At 44.1% G+C, this 15557-nt stretch overlaps 1 protein-coding gene across 1 annotated transcript in view; it reads left to right on the top strand.

Moving 5' to 3' along the window:
* Positions 1-105: 105 nt before the first annotated feature.
* Positions 106-15557, top strand: part of LOC308376638 (disintegrin and metalloproteinase domain-containing protein 9-like) — a 36181-nt gene continuing 20729 nt past the window's right edge. The window contains exons 1-4 of the mRNA XM_080853048.1: positions 106-461; positions 5943-6046; positions 11066-11124; positions 14810-14888. Coding sequence (XP_080709174.1) covers positions 380-461; positions 5943-6046; positions 11066-11124; positions 14810-14888 — 324 coding nt within the window. The 5' untranslated portion in view covers positions 106-379. The remainder of the gene's footprint in view (positions 462-5942; positions 6047-11065; positions 11125-14809; positions 14889-15557) is intronic.

Below are 15557 nucleotides of genomic sequence, written 5' to 3'. Positions count from 1 at the left end.
ACAAACACACGCGCACGCACACACACACACTCGCACACACAAACACACTTTTCTACTCACGCATGCTCTGTTCTACCTTCAGTCGGGTTCGATGGTTATGCTGCTTTGTAGGGCTGCCGAAACATCGGACAGCTACATTTATTGTTAATCGCTTTCAATATCGGAAACATTCTATCTAAACTGATGATTTAGCAATCTAAATCTAACTTCCGAATGTGTAAAATGTGTGAGATATGACTAGGTACCAAACCTACTGATTTTTTTTTTACAGTATGTGGAATAGGTACGTCGTCATTGCCTGGAAGGGAACGCCTGGCTAAGGATAACAGTAAAGTAGGCTACAGCTTTCAATTCCACCGCTTTTGGTAACTTTGCAAACATGTACAGGACATTGGCTCAGCGCTTCTACCAGATCATCTGTGTTCTGGTGTTACTATACGAGCTCAGCGACTGCAGCGAAAGTAAGTGAATATTTAAACGTAACAACTGCCATTACAATAAAGCGTTTCACAATGTAGGATGTTAAACCATCAGTCCACATGCAGGCTACATGAAAATCGCTTTTCACAACAAAATATTGAGAATGACAATTCCACTAATTATCATTGTGTGTTGTGATAGTGTCCTGTTCCTATTAGTGACACCCTTCACCTGTCTGAAGTGTATAAAGTTATATATTTAACATGTAATTGACAACTCCCTGTTGGAAATGAGAGATGTTTGATACTGTTCAGCTGGTTTGCTTTATCTTTTCATTAAGTCTACATATAAATTAGGCTAATTTAGCCATACATCTTGTCTGGCAAAATCTCGGACATGCTTTAACAGCTTCTATGTACCTACGTGTGGTTATAGGTGTAGTGAAAGACCGTGGGCTGCCATTTAACTACCATTTCACATTTTGAGACTGATGGGGCACAGCTTGTTTGGATAAGGCATTAAGCAGCTTTATAATTCCGTTAGATCTCCGTTGCTGAACCTTGCCCCATGTCCGACGGAGATAGGTCAGTCGTTAGCATGGTCCTGATGTAGACTATAACTTCTGCCAATATGGCTCTATCAATAATTCAAGAGTTTGCTTTCATTGTACAATTTACACACTATTGATCTCTAACGATTTTGTACCCAACACCGAAAATATTTTAGGTTTAACCTTTTGAAATGAGCTCTAAATAGGTTATTACACTGCTCTGCACATTGTTGTGTGAAGGTTAATAGCCTAATCATTTTCAATATAAAAGTCTGCATTATTTCACGGGAACTGTGTTTCAGTAGTAAATATCCCCTTAGATATTAAAGGTTTTTCCATTTCCTCCGATTAACTTTGAAAGATTATCCTCCACCACACAGGCCCAGATGTTAAAAAGTCATAAATTAGAGAAGGTGTTCTCAGCTCTTATCTTATCTCGGATGCCTGTTCAATTGCTATCTTACTTATTCAAGACCTAGGCCTATAACATAATACAAATAGTGTAACTGAATAATACAAATTAAAAAATATATTTCCAGGTGGTTACTGAACCTTTCAGTCCACTGTTGTCTCATCAATATCCGAGCCGTTAACTTTCCTCTGGAAACTGTAAAGAAGTATTCATGTGAGAATGAGGACATTTCCTCTTTTAATTTTTCTTTATAAAAAACCCCCACAAGTGAGCCGTTCATGGACGCTCTTGTGGTGAGGTGAGACAGTTTGGCACATTCGAGTCAGGCCTAATTCTCACAACCATCCGTTTCTGAATCCCTGGTCTGCTTAGTGAGATCTCATACAAGTGTCTACGGTGTCTTGGACCCATCTCCCTCCGAATTATATGCAGATGGTGAGCTTGGACTGAAGCTTTGTTAATGATGAGTAAACAGTCACTCTGCCAGGCACCCTGAGCCAAAAGAGAGAACTGTTGTCAAACAACTATCACAGTAAAAGATTTCAAACATCTCAGCATCTCAAACAACTAAGCAGTGAGAGGTAGAGGAAGAGAGACGGACAAATGGATGGATAGATGCATCACAGATGGAGATGGAGAGAAGAACAGAGAGTTAACAGTACTCATATTATTTCACTATTTAAAAAAATTCAAATTTGTGCAATTATATTATTTGTATCCATACATTTGAAGATGTTTGTAAACCTACATGGGAAAATGCACACATGTATAGGTGAATATTCGTGTCAGCAAAAAGAGGTATCTATCCGTTCATAGCAATATCTACATAGCAATGTATTCTGTGGAACTGTAACCTCAAATCCTGGTCCTTAAATCACGGATCTGCTCTATACATATGTCAAACTCTTCTTGCTGTTCAGCTTTTTGGCACTCTTATTCTGTGGAAGATTAAAAAGGACAGATGAAACAGACTGAGACTGATTTAATCTCACATTTGCCCCTTTTTTCACTCAATCATTGAGATCACAACCGAATAATCTTCAGAGTGAAAGTTCTGGTATTGTATTTTGTCTTCTAACAGGTCCGTTGCTTTTGTTTGAAAGCCATAAGCAGCCCTGCCTTGTCATTTTGGGTGTTGTGTTTGTCAGAAGAGATTTTATGAGGAAATGGTGGTCAGTCTTAACAGGCTTCACTGACTGAAGCTGTGGTTTGAGTCTCAACTGATCACACTGTAGCCCGCTGTGACAGCATATCGTAACTACCACAGACCTCAATGAAACACAGTGCCTTGTCCAACTTTATTATTGCTGCATTCAGCTGATTATGTCTAGACTGACAGTGAGTGAAATGTTCTGCACAGACAATATCTGTGTAATAGCATAGGCCTACTATTTCTAATCACTACTTCCTGCTCTGGTGTTTGACTGAATGTTGGCTAAGTGTCATATTGTAGTAAAACCTCTTTGTAAATTCATATGTGGCACTTGTTAACATTTGTGGTGATGCTTCTGATTATACAGGTAGTTGTAGAGGGGCTGTGCAGAAATACAGTTTTCTGTTTTTAGTTCTGTATAGCTCTGTTTTTGGACTGAAGTTACTTATTATCTTTTTTGGTATCAAAATATGAACTTGTTATCATATTTGGGATTAGGCAGGGTTTCCATCCCTGTCTTTTTTTTTTTATCCCTGTCCATGTTTATCCCTGTTGTAAAAGCTAAATAGCAAAGCTGTGTTGGCCATGGCTGATGGAGCACTGTATGCCAATAAGAGTGTGACCTTTGCCCAAAGGGTTCCTTCTCCAGACTCCTCATCAAGATTATGCTCTCATTCTTTAATTACTCGCTTACTTGATAGTAGCCATATCATTCAGCGTTTATCATTCAAGTCTGTGGCTTCACAGTGCTATGTTGAATCTAACGTGTATAAATGTTAAATTTGTGTGCAACTAAAGAAATTCAGTAATTCAGTCGGTAAACAAACCTGACCTGGACAAAGAAGGTCATTGTTTTCCCGTACAAATTCTCACTTTGACTGTGAGATTAGGCTACTGTACGCTGACCATGTTTTCCGTGGAAGGAAATTTTGAAGCAATTGAAATAAAGCATTGTGGGTTTTCTGGGTATGTTAGCCTACTTATTTTTGAGATCTTCCAGAATGATGCACTCCGAAACATATTGCAACATTGTTGCTTTTGGACAAAATCCAACCTGGTGTCTTCAGTATATTCTCGTTGCTCATACAGTCAAAATCTTCCCCCTTGATGCAGTAAAAGGAGGTTGTACTGCATTGTCAACCAAACAATCAGTTTACATCCAAACTAACTAATGTAGTGGCAAAATCTCGGACATGCTTTAAACAAATCAACAAATCCAACAAATCCAAACTAACTAATGTAGTTATTGTCAAATTTGAGAGATTAGAGCCACACATCTTTTTCAGTGACCAAATTGTGTGTGACATAGCAAAACTCCCTGATCTCCAGAAATGTTACACCAAGTATTGGCTGTCCACCGAAACACCAATTAAATGCTTATTTTGCCTACCCTGGGCTGCCAACAGAAAGCTCTTAATCACACTTTTTGTGATAACCCTTCAGGATTTTAGCATATGGGTCAGTACTGTGCAACAGCTGAGATTTCCTCTGGTTGCTTGACCTGACCCCCACTTGGAATGATGCTGTGAAACCCAACCCCGCCACGTCTGTTTGGTTTGTCCTCAGTGAGCGCGCTACAGAAAGGCAAGCTTGGCTTTGGGCCACTCGTAGCTCTTGTGAGTGGGTCGACCTCAAGTGGGGAATTGGCCTCAGTTTGGTCGACCAAAGTTTTAAACCTCAGGCTTTATCGTGTCATGATTCATCAGTTAGCTGATGTAAGGGTCTTATGTGGAAAAATATTTTTCAGTCAGGATCATCTTTTCACAGATAATATCTTCTTGACAATCTGAAGACAGAGCAGTTAGCCTGCTTGTGGGCTACTTTTGGACTGTTGCCTCTTCACAGATAGAACACAGAAAGCAGTTAGAAACTGCGCCCACTGGGTAAGACAACAGATCCAGCAGAAATCATATGAAATCACATATGAAATCACATGTTGTTAAACAGGACTCGCAGCTACGTAATGATTAAAGAATAAGAGGGTGGATAAGAAATATGTGCTTTTATTGATTATGTAGAACATAGGTCATAGCTTTTACACATTCCACATGCCTACGATACTAAGTCTAATGTGTAGGTCAAAATATTTGAATGGTATTGAAAGGACAAAAAGCCCACACATCATCTGGCTATAGGGAAAGAATACCTATAAAAACAGTGCATCCGGACCTATTATTATGAAAATATTTTTCATTCTGTGTAACTTCGTGATAGGTGATTTGTGTGGAAATGCTTTGCTTTGGTTATTCTTCATGTCAGTGAATAAATTAACATGATTTCAGGTTACTCTTGCATTAAATGCACAGTATAGACTGTGCTGACAGGCCGTGTTAGACTGAATGAGAGTAAAAGTGTGTTTTGAGTGTTTATAGGATGTTTGAAGGGCACAGGCTGGGAGTGGTCCTTGCAATCAGTTGTGAGGGCAGAAGCGTGTGTGGGTGTGTGTGTGTGTGTGTGTGAGAGAGAGAGAGAGAGGGAGAGAGAGAGAGAGAGAGAGAGAGAGGGTGCAACGCCAGCAGGGAAGGAATGTCAGCAGTGGGCAGCATCTGGCAGGCAGCCCAAGGCTGGCTTGTCAAGCTGCAGAATCTGACTCATGACATGGACTGCCTGATATGTGTGTGTGTGTGTGCGCGTGTGTGTGTGTGTGTGTGTGTGAGTGTGTGTGTGTGTGTGTGTTTGCCTGTGTTTGTTTTTATCTACCTCTGCGTATGCTTGCATCTGTTGGAGATCCGCTTGTTTGTGTGTGCTTGCCAGGCTACCACCCTCTGTGTTCTCTCTTATCTACTCTTTGCTGTCCTCAGGAAAAGCACCACAGCACAGCCCGATTGTCTGATGACCGCAGGACAAGAGAGGGAGTGAGTGTGGGAGAGAGAGAGAGGGGGAGAGAGAGTGGGAGTGGGTGGGAGAGAGAGAGAAGGAGAGAGAGAGAGAGGGGGGAGAGAGAAGGAGTGGGAGGGAGAGAGAGAGAAGGAGAGAGAGAGAGAGAGTGGGAGGGATGGATAGATTGGACAGGCAAGGAGAGGGGGTGAGGGGAGGCCTACTGCATGGGTCTAGTGATATGCCAACTTCAGCGTGGCGTCCTGCCTGCTGCCTGTAGATCACAGACAGCATGGCACAGTCAGCCCAGAAGAAAGGCAGTCGATAGCACTTTAAAAGATTGACTACGGTCACAAGAATGGTTGGGGGGGCTGGGGATGATGAATGCGAGTTGCAAGTTGATGAATGTGTGGAAAATAAAAATGGATGGAAAGACCGTTTTTTAACAAATGAACGCGTGGGTTAGGAACTGTATAGTTGTAATGTGTTATGCCTATAAGAAGATTACTCATATGCCACGAATGTCACTCTGTGTACAGGACATATTTTACAGCAGTGATTGATCCTCCTCTCATGTCTTCCCCCTGTAGGCTCAGCCTCCCAGCAAACCTCCCGCTTTTCTACTTTTGAGGTGACTGTGCCCAAACGCATAACAAGACAGAGGAGAGACCAGGACAGCCAAGCAACTAACAAGGTAAACATCTAAACATCTAAAAGGGACAAATGCTGCCAACATCTTAAAGGGACAAATGCTGCCTTTGAGGTGATGGAAAACTGTTTCCGGCCTTCATGACCTTCTACCGTTACAGCCATCCCAGTTTACCATCTCTCCCGTTGTGAAAAAGCAGTGCTGTTGATCACCCATACTTGTTGACCAAGCTTTGCTCAGACGTTCAATTTCCTCCTCGTCTCACAGGCACCTGATCAGGGTGAGGGCAGTGCTGAATGGAATGGCCCTTTCCCATTTGAAGTGTGAGCAAAAGAAAATACCCTGTGCCCCATGTTCCATCAGCTTCGAGAGTGGCCACACCTGTTCTCTGCCCTCTGTCGGTCCTTTGGTCGTTACGACCGGCGGATCCGATCTTTTTTTATTGAAAGATACTGTAGATATTTAGAGGTAGCTACCCCGAGCTCTGCTTGTTTTTTTTACAGAGACTATGTTTTCGTGTTGATCACATTGAGGGAGTTCCATAATCTGTAGCAGGTCAACCTCAGGCCAGCATCTAGTCATCGCTGATCTCAGCAGCTTTTTTTCCTACAGTAGCTAAACTTCCTCTCTCTTGCGCCACTTCTTTGCCATCTCTCCATCTCTCTTTCTCCCTTTCTCTCTCTTTATGTCTTCCCCACCCTTTCCTTGTTGCTGATCCGTGTGTGTGTGTGCCCACTGTTGTAGTGTCCCCCCCCCCCCCCCCTGCTGTCCTCGTCTGCACTTCCCACCGCTGGGCACCGTAGGCTTTCCCCCTGGGGCCACTGACAGCCAGGCGCTGCCAGGAAAGGGCACTGAGTTCTGATGTGTAAGCCCCACCAGCAGCAGCAGCAGCATCCTCTCACATGACATGAGGGTCAGAGAGTCAGAACAAGCCAAAGGCCACTGTAATGTCAGCATTCACAAAACACTGTGGTTGACCCCATCACAATTAAAACAGACAGTAGTTTTATGGTTGTGTGTGTGTTTGTGTGTTTGTGTGTGTGTGTGTGTGTGTGTGTGTGTGTGTGTGTGTGTGTGTGTGTGTGTGTGTGTGTGTGTGCGCGTGTGCCTGTGTGTGGCTTTGCATTAATGCGTATGTCTGGGTCAATGTGCACTTTAGAAGTTCTCAGAAGTGGGGGTTTCCAGGTCAAGGAAATAAAGTCCTTCTTGTATTTGGTACCCTTTGGGATTTACGCATTGTTTTTTTTTTTTCTTTACCGGAATCCAATGGGATTTCTGGGTAAGATGAGCTCCTCAGTACGCGGATGTGGAGAAACATGGCGCAACTTTCAGTTCGGAACCTGACCACCTTCTCATTCACAAACTCTTAATCCTCTCACGCCACAACAGTTTGCCATTGTTTTGGTTTTGCTCCGTTGCGCCGCGTCACTCCGCACTTGCCCCAGTTCTGCACTGCGAGCTACAGATTGTTCCTTACGTTCTGGAATGTAGCTGAGCTCTGGAACGCACCCCTCCTCCCTCCCTCCTCTTTCTTTCCGTTCCTTCCTGCCGAAGCAACATGCGAGTGCGGACTTGCTCAGCGGAGGCGGCGCCGGCAGAAGCACAGACGGTGGCCCTCTCATGAGGAGAACAAAGGCAAACACGAGGACAGTGGGCGGAATGAGAGGATGTGTACTTCAGAAGCAAGAAGAAGGATGATCCTTTCCCTTTCTCTCTCTCTCTGTCTCTCTCTCTCTCTCTGTCTCTCTCTCTCTCTCTCTCTCTCTCTCTCTCTCTACCCTTCTGTACAGGCTTTACCAGCCAGGCTTTCAGTGTAGTGTAGCAGCACAAGTTGATGATCATCTCACACCTGACGTCTATCTGAGGGGTGACTCAGGGGGTTGGCTGGCCTGTGTGTGTGATCTCCTGAGAAGCTCCCACACACTGCAGTGCTGTCAGAAGTGGCTAGCTTGTTTCCTGTACAGACTGATGTGCCTTTCGAGAAGGAATCAGCAAGTTTGGACTCTCGCTTTCTCTCTCTTTCTCTCTCTCTTTCTCTCTCTCTTTCTATCTCTCTCTTTCTGTCTCTCTTTCTCTCTCTCTCTTTCCTCTTGTCATTCAGGCATTCCCAAGTCTCAGCCTTCACTACAGAGGGCAAATTTAGGTACACTTCATGACATGTACCTGAGTGATAGAGATGTGCAGGAGGGGAAGACACTTGCAAATGTCCTGCTCTTTCCACACTATTTCTGACTGTATCACCCCGTTTCACTCGTTTCATAATTCATGCTGCTCTCCGAGCTCTCTTCATCACAGACACACAAACACTACTACTTCTCTGTCTCTCTCTCCATCTTTTTCTCTCTCCCGCTCCCTCTATTTGTAATTCTCTCTCTCGTTCTCCATCTTTTGTTGGCTTCTTTCTCTCCAGTGGTGATTTGAAAATAAAGCCCTCCAGAAGCATCTGGTGGGGAGCGGATGTCCAGTCAGAGAGAGAGAGGGGTGTGAGCCAGCGTAGCTCTGGGCACCAGCATGGCCCAAACAAACAAGCTGGCTCTCACCCCACTGTCATTGGCATGGGCAGGCTCACGGAGGGCAGGCTGTTAGCGATGTACATCACGTGTGCTGATATGTGAGGATGGCCTCTGAGGTCTTGACTTGTACCGTACAGTGTTGATAAAGTCATAATGGGATCGTGCCTTTACCATATAAAGGGGCAGTAAGGCAAGAAACTGCTTTTATGCATGTTCGCCTTTGTGTCTTTGTGTGAGAGAGGAGGATGTGGAGAGGTAGACTGTGTGTGTGTGTGTGTGTGTGTGTGTGTGTGTGTGCGTGCGTGCGTGCGTGCGTGCGTGCGTGCGTGCGTGCGTGCGTGCGTGCGTGCGTGCGTGCGTGCGTGCGTGCGTGCGTGCGTGCGTGCGTGCGTGTGTATGTGAGTGTGTGTGTGTGTTAAGTGGGGGATACAAAGAGGGAGACTGGCTTTGTCTGTGTGTGTGTGTGGGCTTGCGTGTTGGGAAGGTCGTGATCAGGAAATGAAGACAGACAGCAAAAGAGAGGACGAACAGGTGCCACATGAGTAGGTAGACTGCCAAGCCCGGGGTCTGGCTCCGGACCCCTTCTGATGTCCTTGAGCTAACTTCTCAGTCAAGCTGTGAAGAATACACTGACATATGCAAGCACGAACAAACACGCTTGTGCCCTGATGAAGGACGTTATTTCTTGATGAACTATTGAACCTAACTTTTTTTATGTTTATATGTACAAAATTTGGTCTTAAATTAAATAAATGAAACAAGTTTGAGGTTTCACAAATGGCCAGATTGACAAACTGTGTGTCGGGATGTCAACTTTTTGCACTTTTTAAAATATTGACCAGTAACAAAACAGTACATGTAGAGGTAAAACCTTTCAAAATTACATTACATTACATTATATTATTATGTTAAAATGGTCACCTTCTTGGTATCCCCGGGTTCCACTGTTCACCCCTGTAATATGTGACAGGATGATTGTGTGAGTTAAACGTGACAGGATGATTGTGTAGAGTTAAACGTGACAGGATGATTGTGTAGAGTTAAACGTGACAGGATGATTGTGTAGAGTTAAACGTGACTGGATGATTGTGTAGAGTTAAACGTGACTGGATGATTGTGTAGAGTTAAATGTGACAGGATGATTGTGTAGAGTTAAACGTGACAGGATGATTGTGTAGAGTTCAAAGTGACAGGATGATTGTGTAGAGTTCAAAGTGACAGGATGATTGTGTAGAGTTAAACGTGACAGGATGATTGTGTAGAGTTCAAAGTGACAGGATGATTGTGTAGAGTTAAACGTGACAGGATGATTGTGTGAGTTAAATGTGACAGGATGATTGTGTGAGTTGCCGTAGGCCTCACGTGTCTGCACACTGACACTAATCACCTGAGCTACCTGAAGCTGCGGCAGTCTCTTCTCTCCTATCATGATTAAGGTCATGTTAAGGTGTTTAAAAGCCAGTGTGTTTCCTGTCTGCAGAACTGATTGTGTGTTGTCTGTCTGTCTCTTAGTAAGTGCACACGTGTATGTGTGTGTTGCATTTGACCTGTAATCCATAAAATCCTCTTCTACCACTCTTTTGATGATTGTGCACCAAAATCAAATACATTGAAATGTCTCTTTCACCAACTTCCCAGTTTTTTTAATGTCTGTTAATAGCAGGCGTGTTTCTGACCTCTTTTTGTTTTTCTCAGTGCTTAATTTCAAGCATCTCAAAACCCTGAACAATCATCTGCACAATGTATTCCATCATCTGTGTGTGTGGGTTTGTTTCAGTCTGCGTTCAATTGCATGGACCTCAGTCTCAGCTCCAGACTTGCCCATGTCTAAGCTAAAGTGTTGAAAGCTTACGGCCTCACAAGGCACCGTGGGTAAATTCCAAGCCTCTCTTGCTCTCTTCCTGCTCTGAAGGAAAACTGAAACTAAGATGTAATGCTCCGAGCCAGTCTTAGTCATCTGCTCCAGCTGGTGAAACAGCTTGGAGGAAAATCTGTGTACACAGGCCAGTGAAAGAAGAAAAAGAGGTGCTGGTATCCATAGAAACTCATTGAGTCTGTCCAAAGTCATTATGACTGTTAAGCGCTCCACGCCCAGCTGGGTCGCTAGGTTTCAGCTCTAATGGAGCGAGTGTGGCCATACTGGAAACATTATTACTCCATATGTGCTCTCAGAAAAACAAACAACTCCATATCTATGTGTGTGTGTGTGTGTGTGTGTGTGTGTGTGTGTGTGTGTATGATACTTCTCTCACAGAGCAAGCTGCCGCTATGTGATTTGTGTAAAAATCCCATTTAACTCTCTTCAGGTTCCCCCCACCCCAAAAGAAACGGGAGTCTTGCTTGTCTTTAGAAACCCAGTGACTGGTGAATACAGAGGCATTTTCAAAAGCAATTATCAGTCAAGCATTGTGTTCTGGAAATGCTTCTTAAAAGCCTCCTTAAATAAACACATCGTTGCTCTCTCCCTCCACATTTCCAGGTAGGATCTTCAATTTTTTACTGTTCTTCCTAAGCTCACGTTATTTTTTCTTTGTCTTTTTTATTTTTAAAGGTGTCTTATGTCATCCAAGCCCAGGGAGAGAAGCACATCCTGGTCCTAGAGAAAAACGAGTAAGTATTTTTCTTTCTGACCATTATGGGCAGTGATTGCTGGCAGATGAATGTACTACAATGACTAAACACAACATTGTGGCGTGTAATACCTGTTTACTTGTGAGCCTACACAAAGCCAAAACGTTTTATTTGTGGTTTTTGTGTGTGTGTGTGTCATCAATAGTCTGAAGTACAATTCAGAGTGCCACCTGACTGCTAATCAAACACACTGTGAAATAAGCCCCTAGGGATCTCCCTTTGTTGACTGTGTTTGTGTCACTTCTGATGAAACAGAGCAGAGCCGATGTATAGAGGAGCCCATAGCATACCTTAGAGCCACTGTGAGCCTCCGTGGGTTTGGGGTCATCGTGCAGGTGTCCCCACTAGCCCCTTAGCACCTAACTATTCCTCATATTTGTCTTCCTGCACACGTTTGCTTCTTATCCTGTGTAAAGATAGCCTCTTTATTCCAGTCTGAAAGTCTGAGAGTGAGAAAAACAAAAGAGACTGGCGGACTGTAAATATCTGTGGCTCAATTAGCGCCTCCATCCTGAGCCCCCAGCCTAGTAAAATCCTGTCTGCAGTCGTGCTAATCTACAGTTGGAGTCAGTTCAGCTCTTAGCACAGTCCACCCACGCATACACCAGCTCACAGATGCACAGAAACACACAGAGACAAGGATGTGGGTGCACAAACATTGCTCAGGTGTGCTCACAGTGGTCCTCTCATGCAGCCACGGATGTTCATGCGTGCAGATTTACATGCAGAGCTCCTCAAGCAATGCATATATGAATGTGTGGGTATGTGTGTTCTCTCGGGAATGTCATTGTGATTGTTTATTGGCCAATAAACATGATTCTGATTCAAGTTTGTTTCGACGTTTTCGATAAATCCCTCATCCCAGTTTGGAAGTTGACGTCCTCTCTCTAGCGCTATCATACTCGACCATAGATTTGATATCAGTCCCAGGGTATTCCCCCTGTGTGGGCCTCCTCTCAGTGTTTATCATTCGTTGCTTTTTGGAGGCTTTGGAAAGGCGTCCACACGTCATCCTCCATCTCCTTAAGAGACTTGGCAGAGGATGAGACCCAGGCCAGGGTGGCCAGACAGGGCCATTCCGCAGCTGAGTCGCCCTGTGTGTCTCACACCCTCATTAGAATTCCTCTAACGCCAGAGCCCTTCACTCTCGTTATTCAGGTGCATTAGACTAATGGGCTTTTATCAGGAGCATCATGACAGCTGACTAAAAGCATGGTCAATAGCTGAGCCTTAAGTACAAACAGATACAGTGCAGACCAGGGACTAGCTTGTTGCAGTAAGGGGTTAAGTGCCGTCTGTAGCAAACAGATCTCATATCTCCAACACTGAATATATGACACTGAATATATGACTCTCACATGAGGCCCTCTTCGGGATCCAGGGAGTCGTGTTGTTGGGGATTTGAGCTTCTCCAGGGATGATGAAAAGTCAGATGGATTGATCTTTTCCAGCTGTGTTCCCTGTTCTCATCAGCCTGGCTCGTGGAGAGCTGCTGGGTTCAGGCCAGAGGGGCGATCACAGAACGCTTAACAGGAGATGGGGCCGATTCAGAGACGTGTGTGTGTGAGAGAGAGAGTGAGTTTGTATGTATGTTTTTAACATCTAGTCTTTAATATGATCATTCGACATGCCCTTAATGAAGAAATTAAGAGAAAGTTGATCTAAGCCAATTTAGCAATGAGGAATACATTGCATAACTCAGAGAGTATTGCAACGTCCAACTGGGTCACTCCCACTCCAAGTCCTGCTCTGGTGCCTGCTCAAAACACAGGATTTGACGAGAAAAAAAGCTTTTAACATTGTCCCATTGCCCAACCCTAGCTTAAGTTGGCCACTTAAGTACACATGAAACGAAATAACTGTGTGTAAACCACATGTTAATGATTGTACAATAAGAACTACTGGTAGTAGATGACTGGTACACTGTAGGTATGACAAATGAGTGTCAACACTCAGTATGGACCCACTGTGTATATTGTGTGTATAAGGTGCTTTTTCACTGCAGGAACAAGGGGCACTTACAAAGTGGCATGAACGTATTCAGGAACGACCCCCTAATGGTCCCTTTCAGCATTTCTGTTTCCACTGCGGTGCAGCAAGATGTAATATTTTGCTCTCCGATCGCGATGTCAATTTAGACAAAAAATGTCAGGCAGCACTAACATTAGATATATTTTCAAGATAACAATGGGATCACCTCAAGGTCAAGCCCACAGTTGAATTTTGCTGTAAAGTTGCTAACAATTAATTGAATGGCTTCATTGCACCAGTGTCAAGCTATCCAGCAATTCTTTTGGAACAGGTATTCTTAGGTTTTCAGTCTCCATTGATCTCAATTCACTCCGATTCACCATTACACTTTTATAACACCACACATGAAATACTCATAGATTGATAAAATCTATGAACACAATTCAGAGGAAGTTCATACTAATAAGTTCAAGTTGAGTGAATTGAAATCAATGGACACTGTAAAGCTACGAATAGCTGGCTGAAAAAAGAAATGGTCAGATAGCTTGAAACTGGTTTCATTGTAGCTGTAATTACTTGATAAATGAATAAACCAACACCAATATGATAAATGAAAGCCCTTTTATTTCAACTGTTCACTGCAAGCGCCTGTCAGCAGTTTTAGGGCCAAGCAGAAGAACCTATTCGAATGCCTTATGAGAAAATCAGAAGAATAATCCTGGAGTTGATGAGGAGCAGCTCTGTGAACCCGTGATCCAGAACCTGGTGAAGCACGTCCCAGAGCAGGATCAGCTGAACTCGCTGCCCAAGTACAAGAGCAATACACCTGCCTGCCTAAACCAGAGCAGTTCGGAGTGGTGATGAGTAGTTAGTAGTTCAAGGAGCAGGTGTGCAACCTGAGCTGGTGTTGGTGCTGGGCAACTACATGCAAGTGCCACCCAGCAGTTTTACGGCCACACAGAAGTACCTATTCGAATGCCTTATGAGGAAATCGGAAGAAAAGTCCTGGAGGTTGATGAGGAGCAGCTCTCTGTGGATGATAACTTGGAGTTAGTTTTTGGGTTACCCCTCACTTTTTGCAGAGATCTGTCCCCGGCCAGGCAGGTACTTATTTCGCCCCCAAAAAGAGGTCCTACAAAGGCGGTTGCTGTAGTGGAAAACAAAGCAAGGTGCACACACACACACACACACACACACACACACATAGAGAGCGAAAAGAATGAAAGGTACTTTTCCACAGGTGCGCACACACTATAAAAAATGTACATGTGAGGTTAGTAGGAGCATTCAGTTAATTTCATCAAGCCAAATCTCACACTTGGGAACTGGGCACAGAATGGGGAAGTGTGTCCGGGTCTATAGAAAAAAGATCACCGCCTGTCCCTGAGACAGTTGAGGAAATGGACTGAAATGATCTGACCAGAAAAGGCTGGCTGGCTGGGTGGTGGTGGAAGGACAGAACATTCCAAACTCTCCCTTCTAGAGCTCAACCTCAGCCTTCTCTGAAACACGTGACCTTTGTGCTGGAATGAACTCTGTGAGAAAAGTTTGTTGCGTTTAACAACAATGCTATAATATTGGACGAGATCACCAGACAAGTATCCTGTGAGACGTCTCTGTGGTTGTTGTGTGTGTAAAGAGTTGTGTGTCCTGACTGAGTGTGTGACTTCAGCTGGGTATGCTCTGTTTTCAGGCTGCTGCTTCCTGAAGATTTCACTGTGTTCACATACGACACAGATGGCTCGCTCATTACCCAGAGACCCAACATGCAGGTAACACACACACGCACGCACGCACGCACGCACGCACGCACGCACGCACGCACGCACGCACGCACGCACGCACGCAGCTTCTCACACTCAGCTGTGTTATTTCTTTATTTTCTCCAATATGTCATTATGTTAAGTGGCCATTAATGGCCATGTGAACACTGCTCATTAGAACTGTGTGGTGTGTGCGCTCTCTCTCTCTCTCGCCTTAGCTGTCAACTGGCATTTATTTTGACATTGCCAGTTGATGAACTCATCCACCACTATAGCAGCTGCTTTCTATAAAACTTGAAAGGGTCTTTTTTAGTCCAGAGGACTAACAGACCTCCCTACGGTAATACATCTTGGTTAAGTCTAGCTTGCTTGCCAATCCACAACACACATTTATTTCTTTCTCCTGTCCATCATCCATGACCACCAAACCGATGTACCTGTGGCTCAAAGCTTGTCTGTCTGTCTGTCATGCAGCAAATGTCTGTCATGCAGCCTAGCCTGGGGCTTCCTTGCTAACCTTGTTTTAGTATCAGCTATGCTTTGTACTTGATCAATGGCTCATTCATTGCCTTAAAATCATTACCCTGAGCTGTATCCTACTAAGTAACCAGGGTGTAGTATGAGAAGAGTGTAGTATGAGAAGGGTGTAGAATGAGAAGGGTGTAGTATGAGAAGGTT

Source organism: Sprattus sprattus (genome assembly GCF_963457725.1).
Source record: "Sprattus sprattus genome assembly, chromosome: 15".
Classification (NCBI taxonomy): domain Eukaryota; kingdom Metazoa; phylum Chordata; class Actinopteri; order Clupeiformes; family Clupeidae; genus Sprattus; species Sprattus sprattus.
Note: the sequence above shows the minus strand (reverse complement) of the source record. Positions and strands in the feature narration are given on the sequence as shown.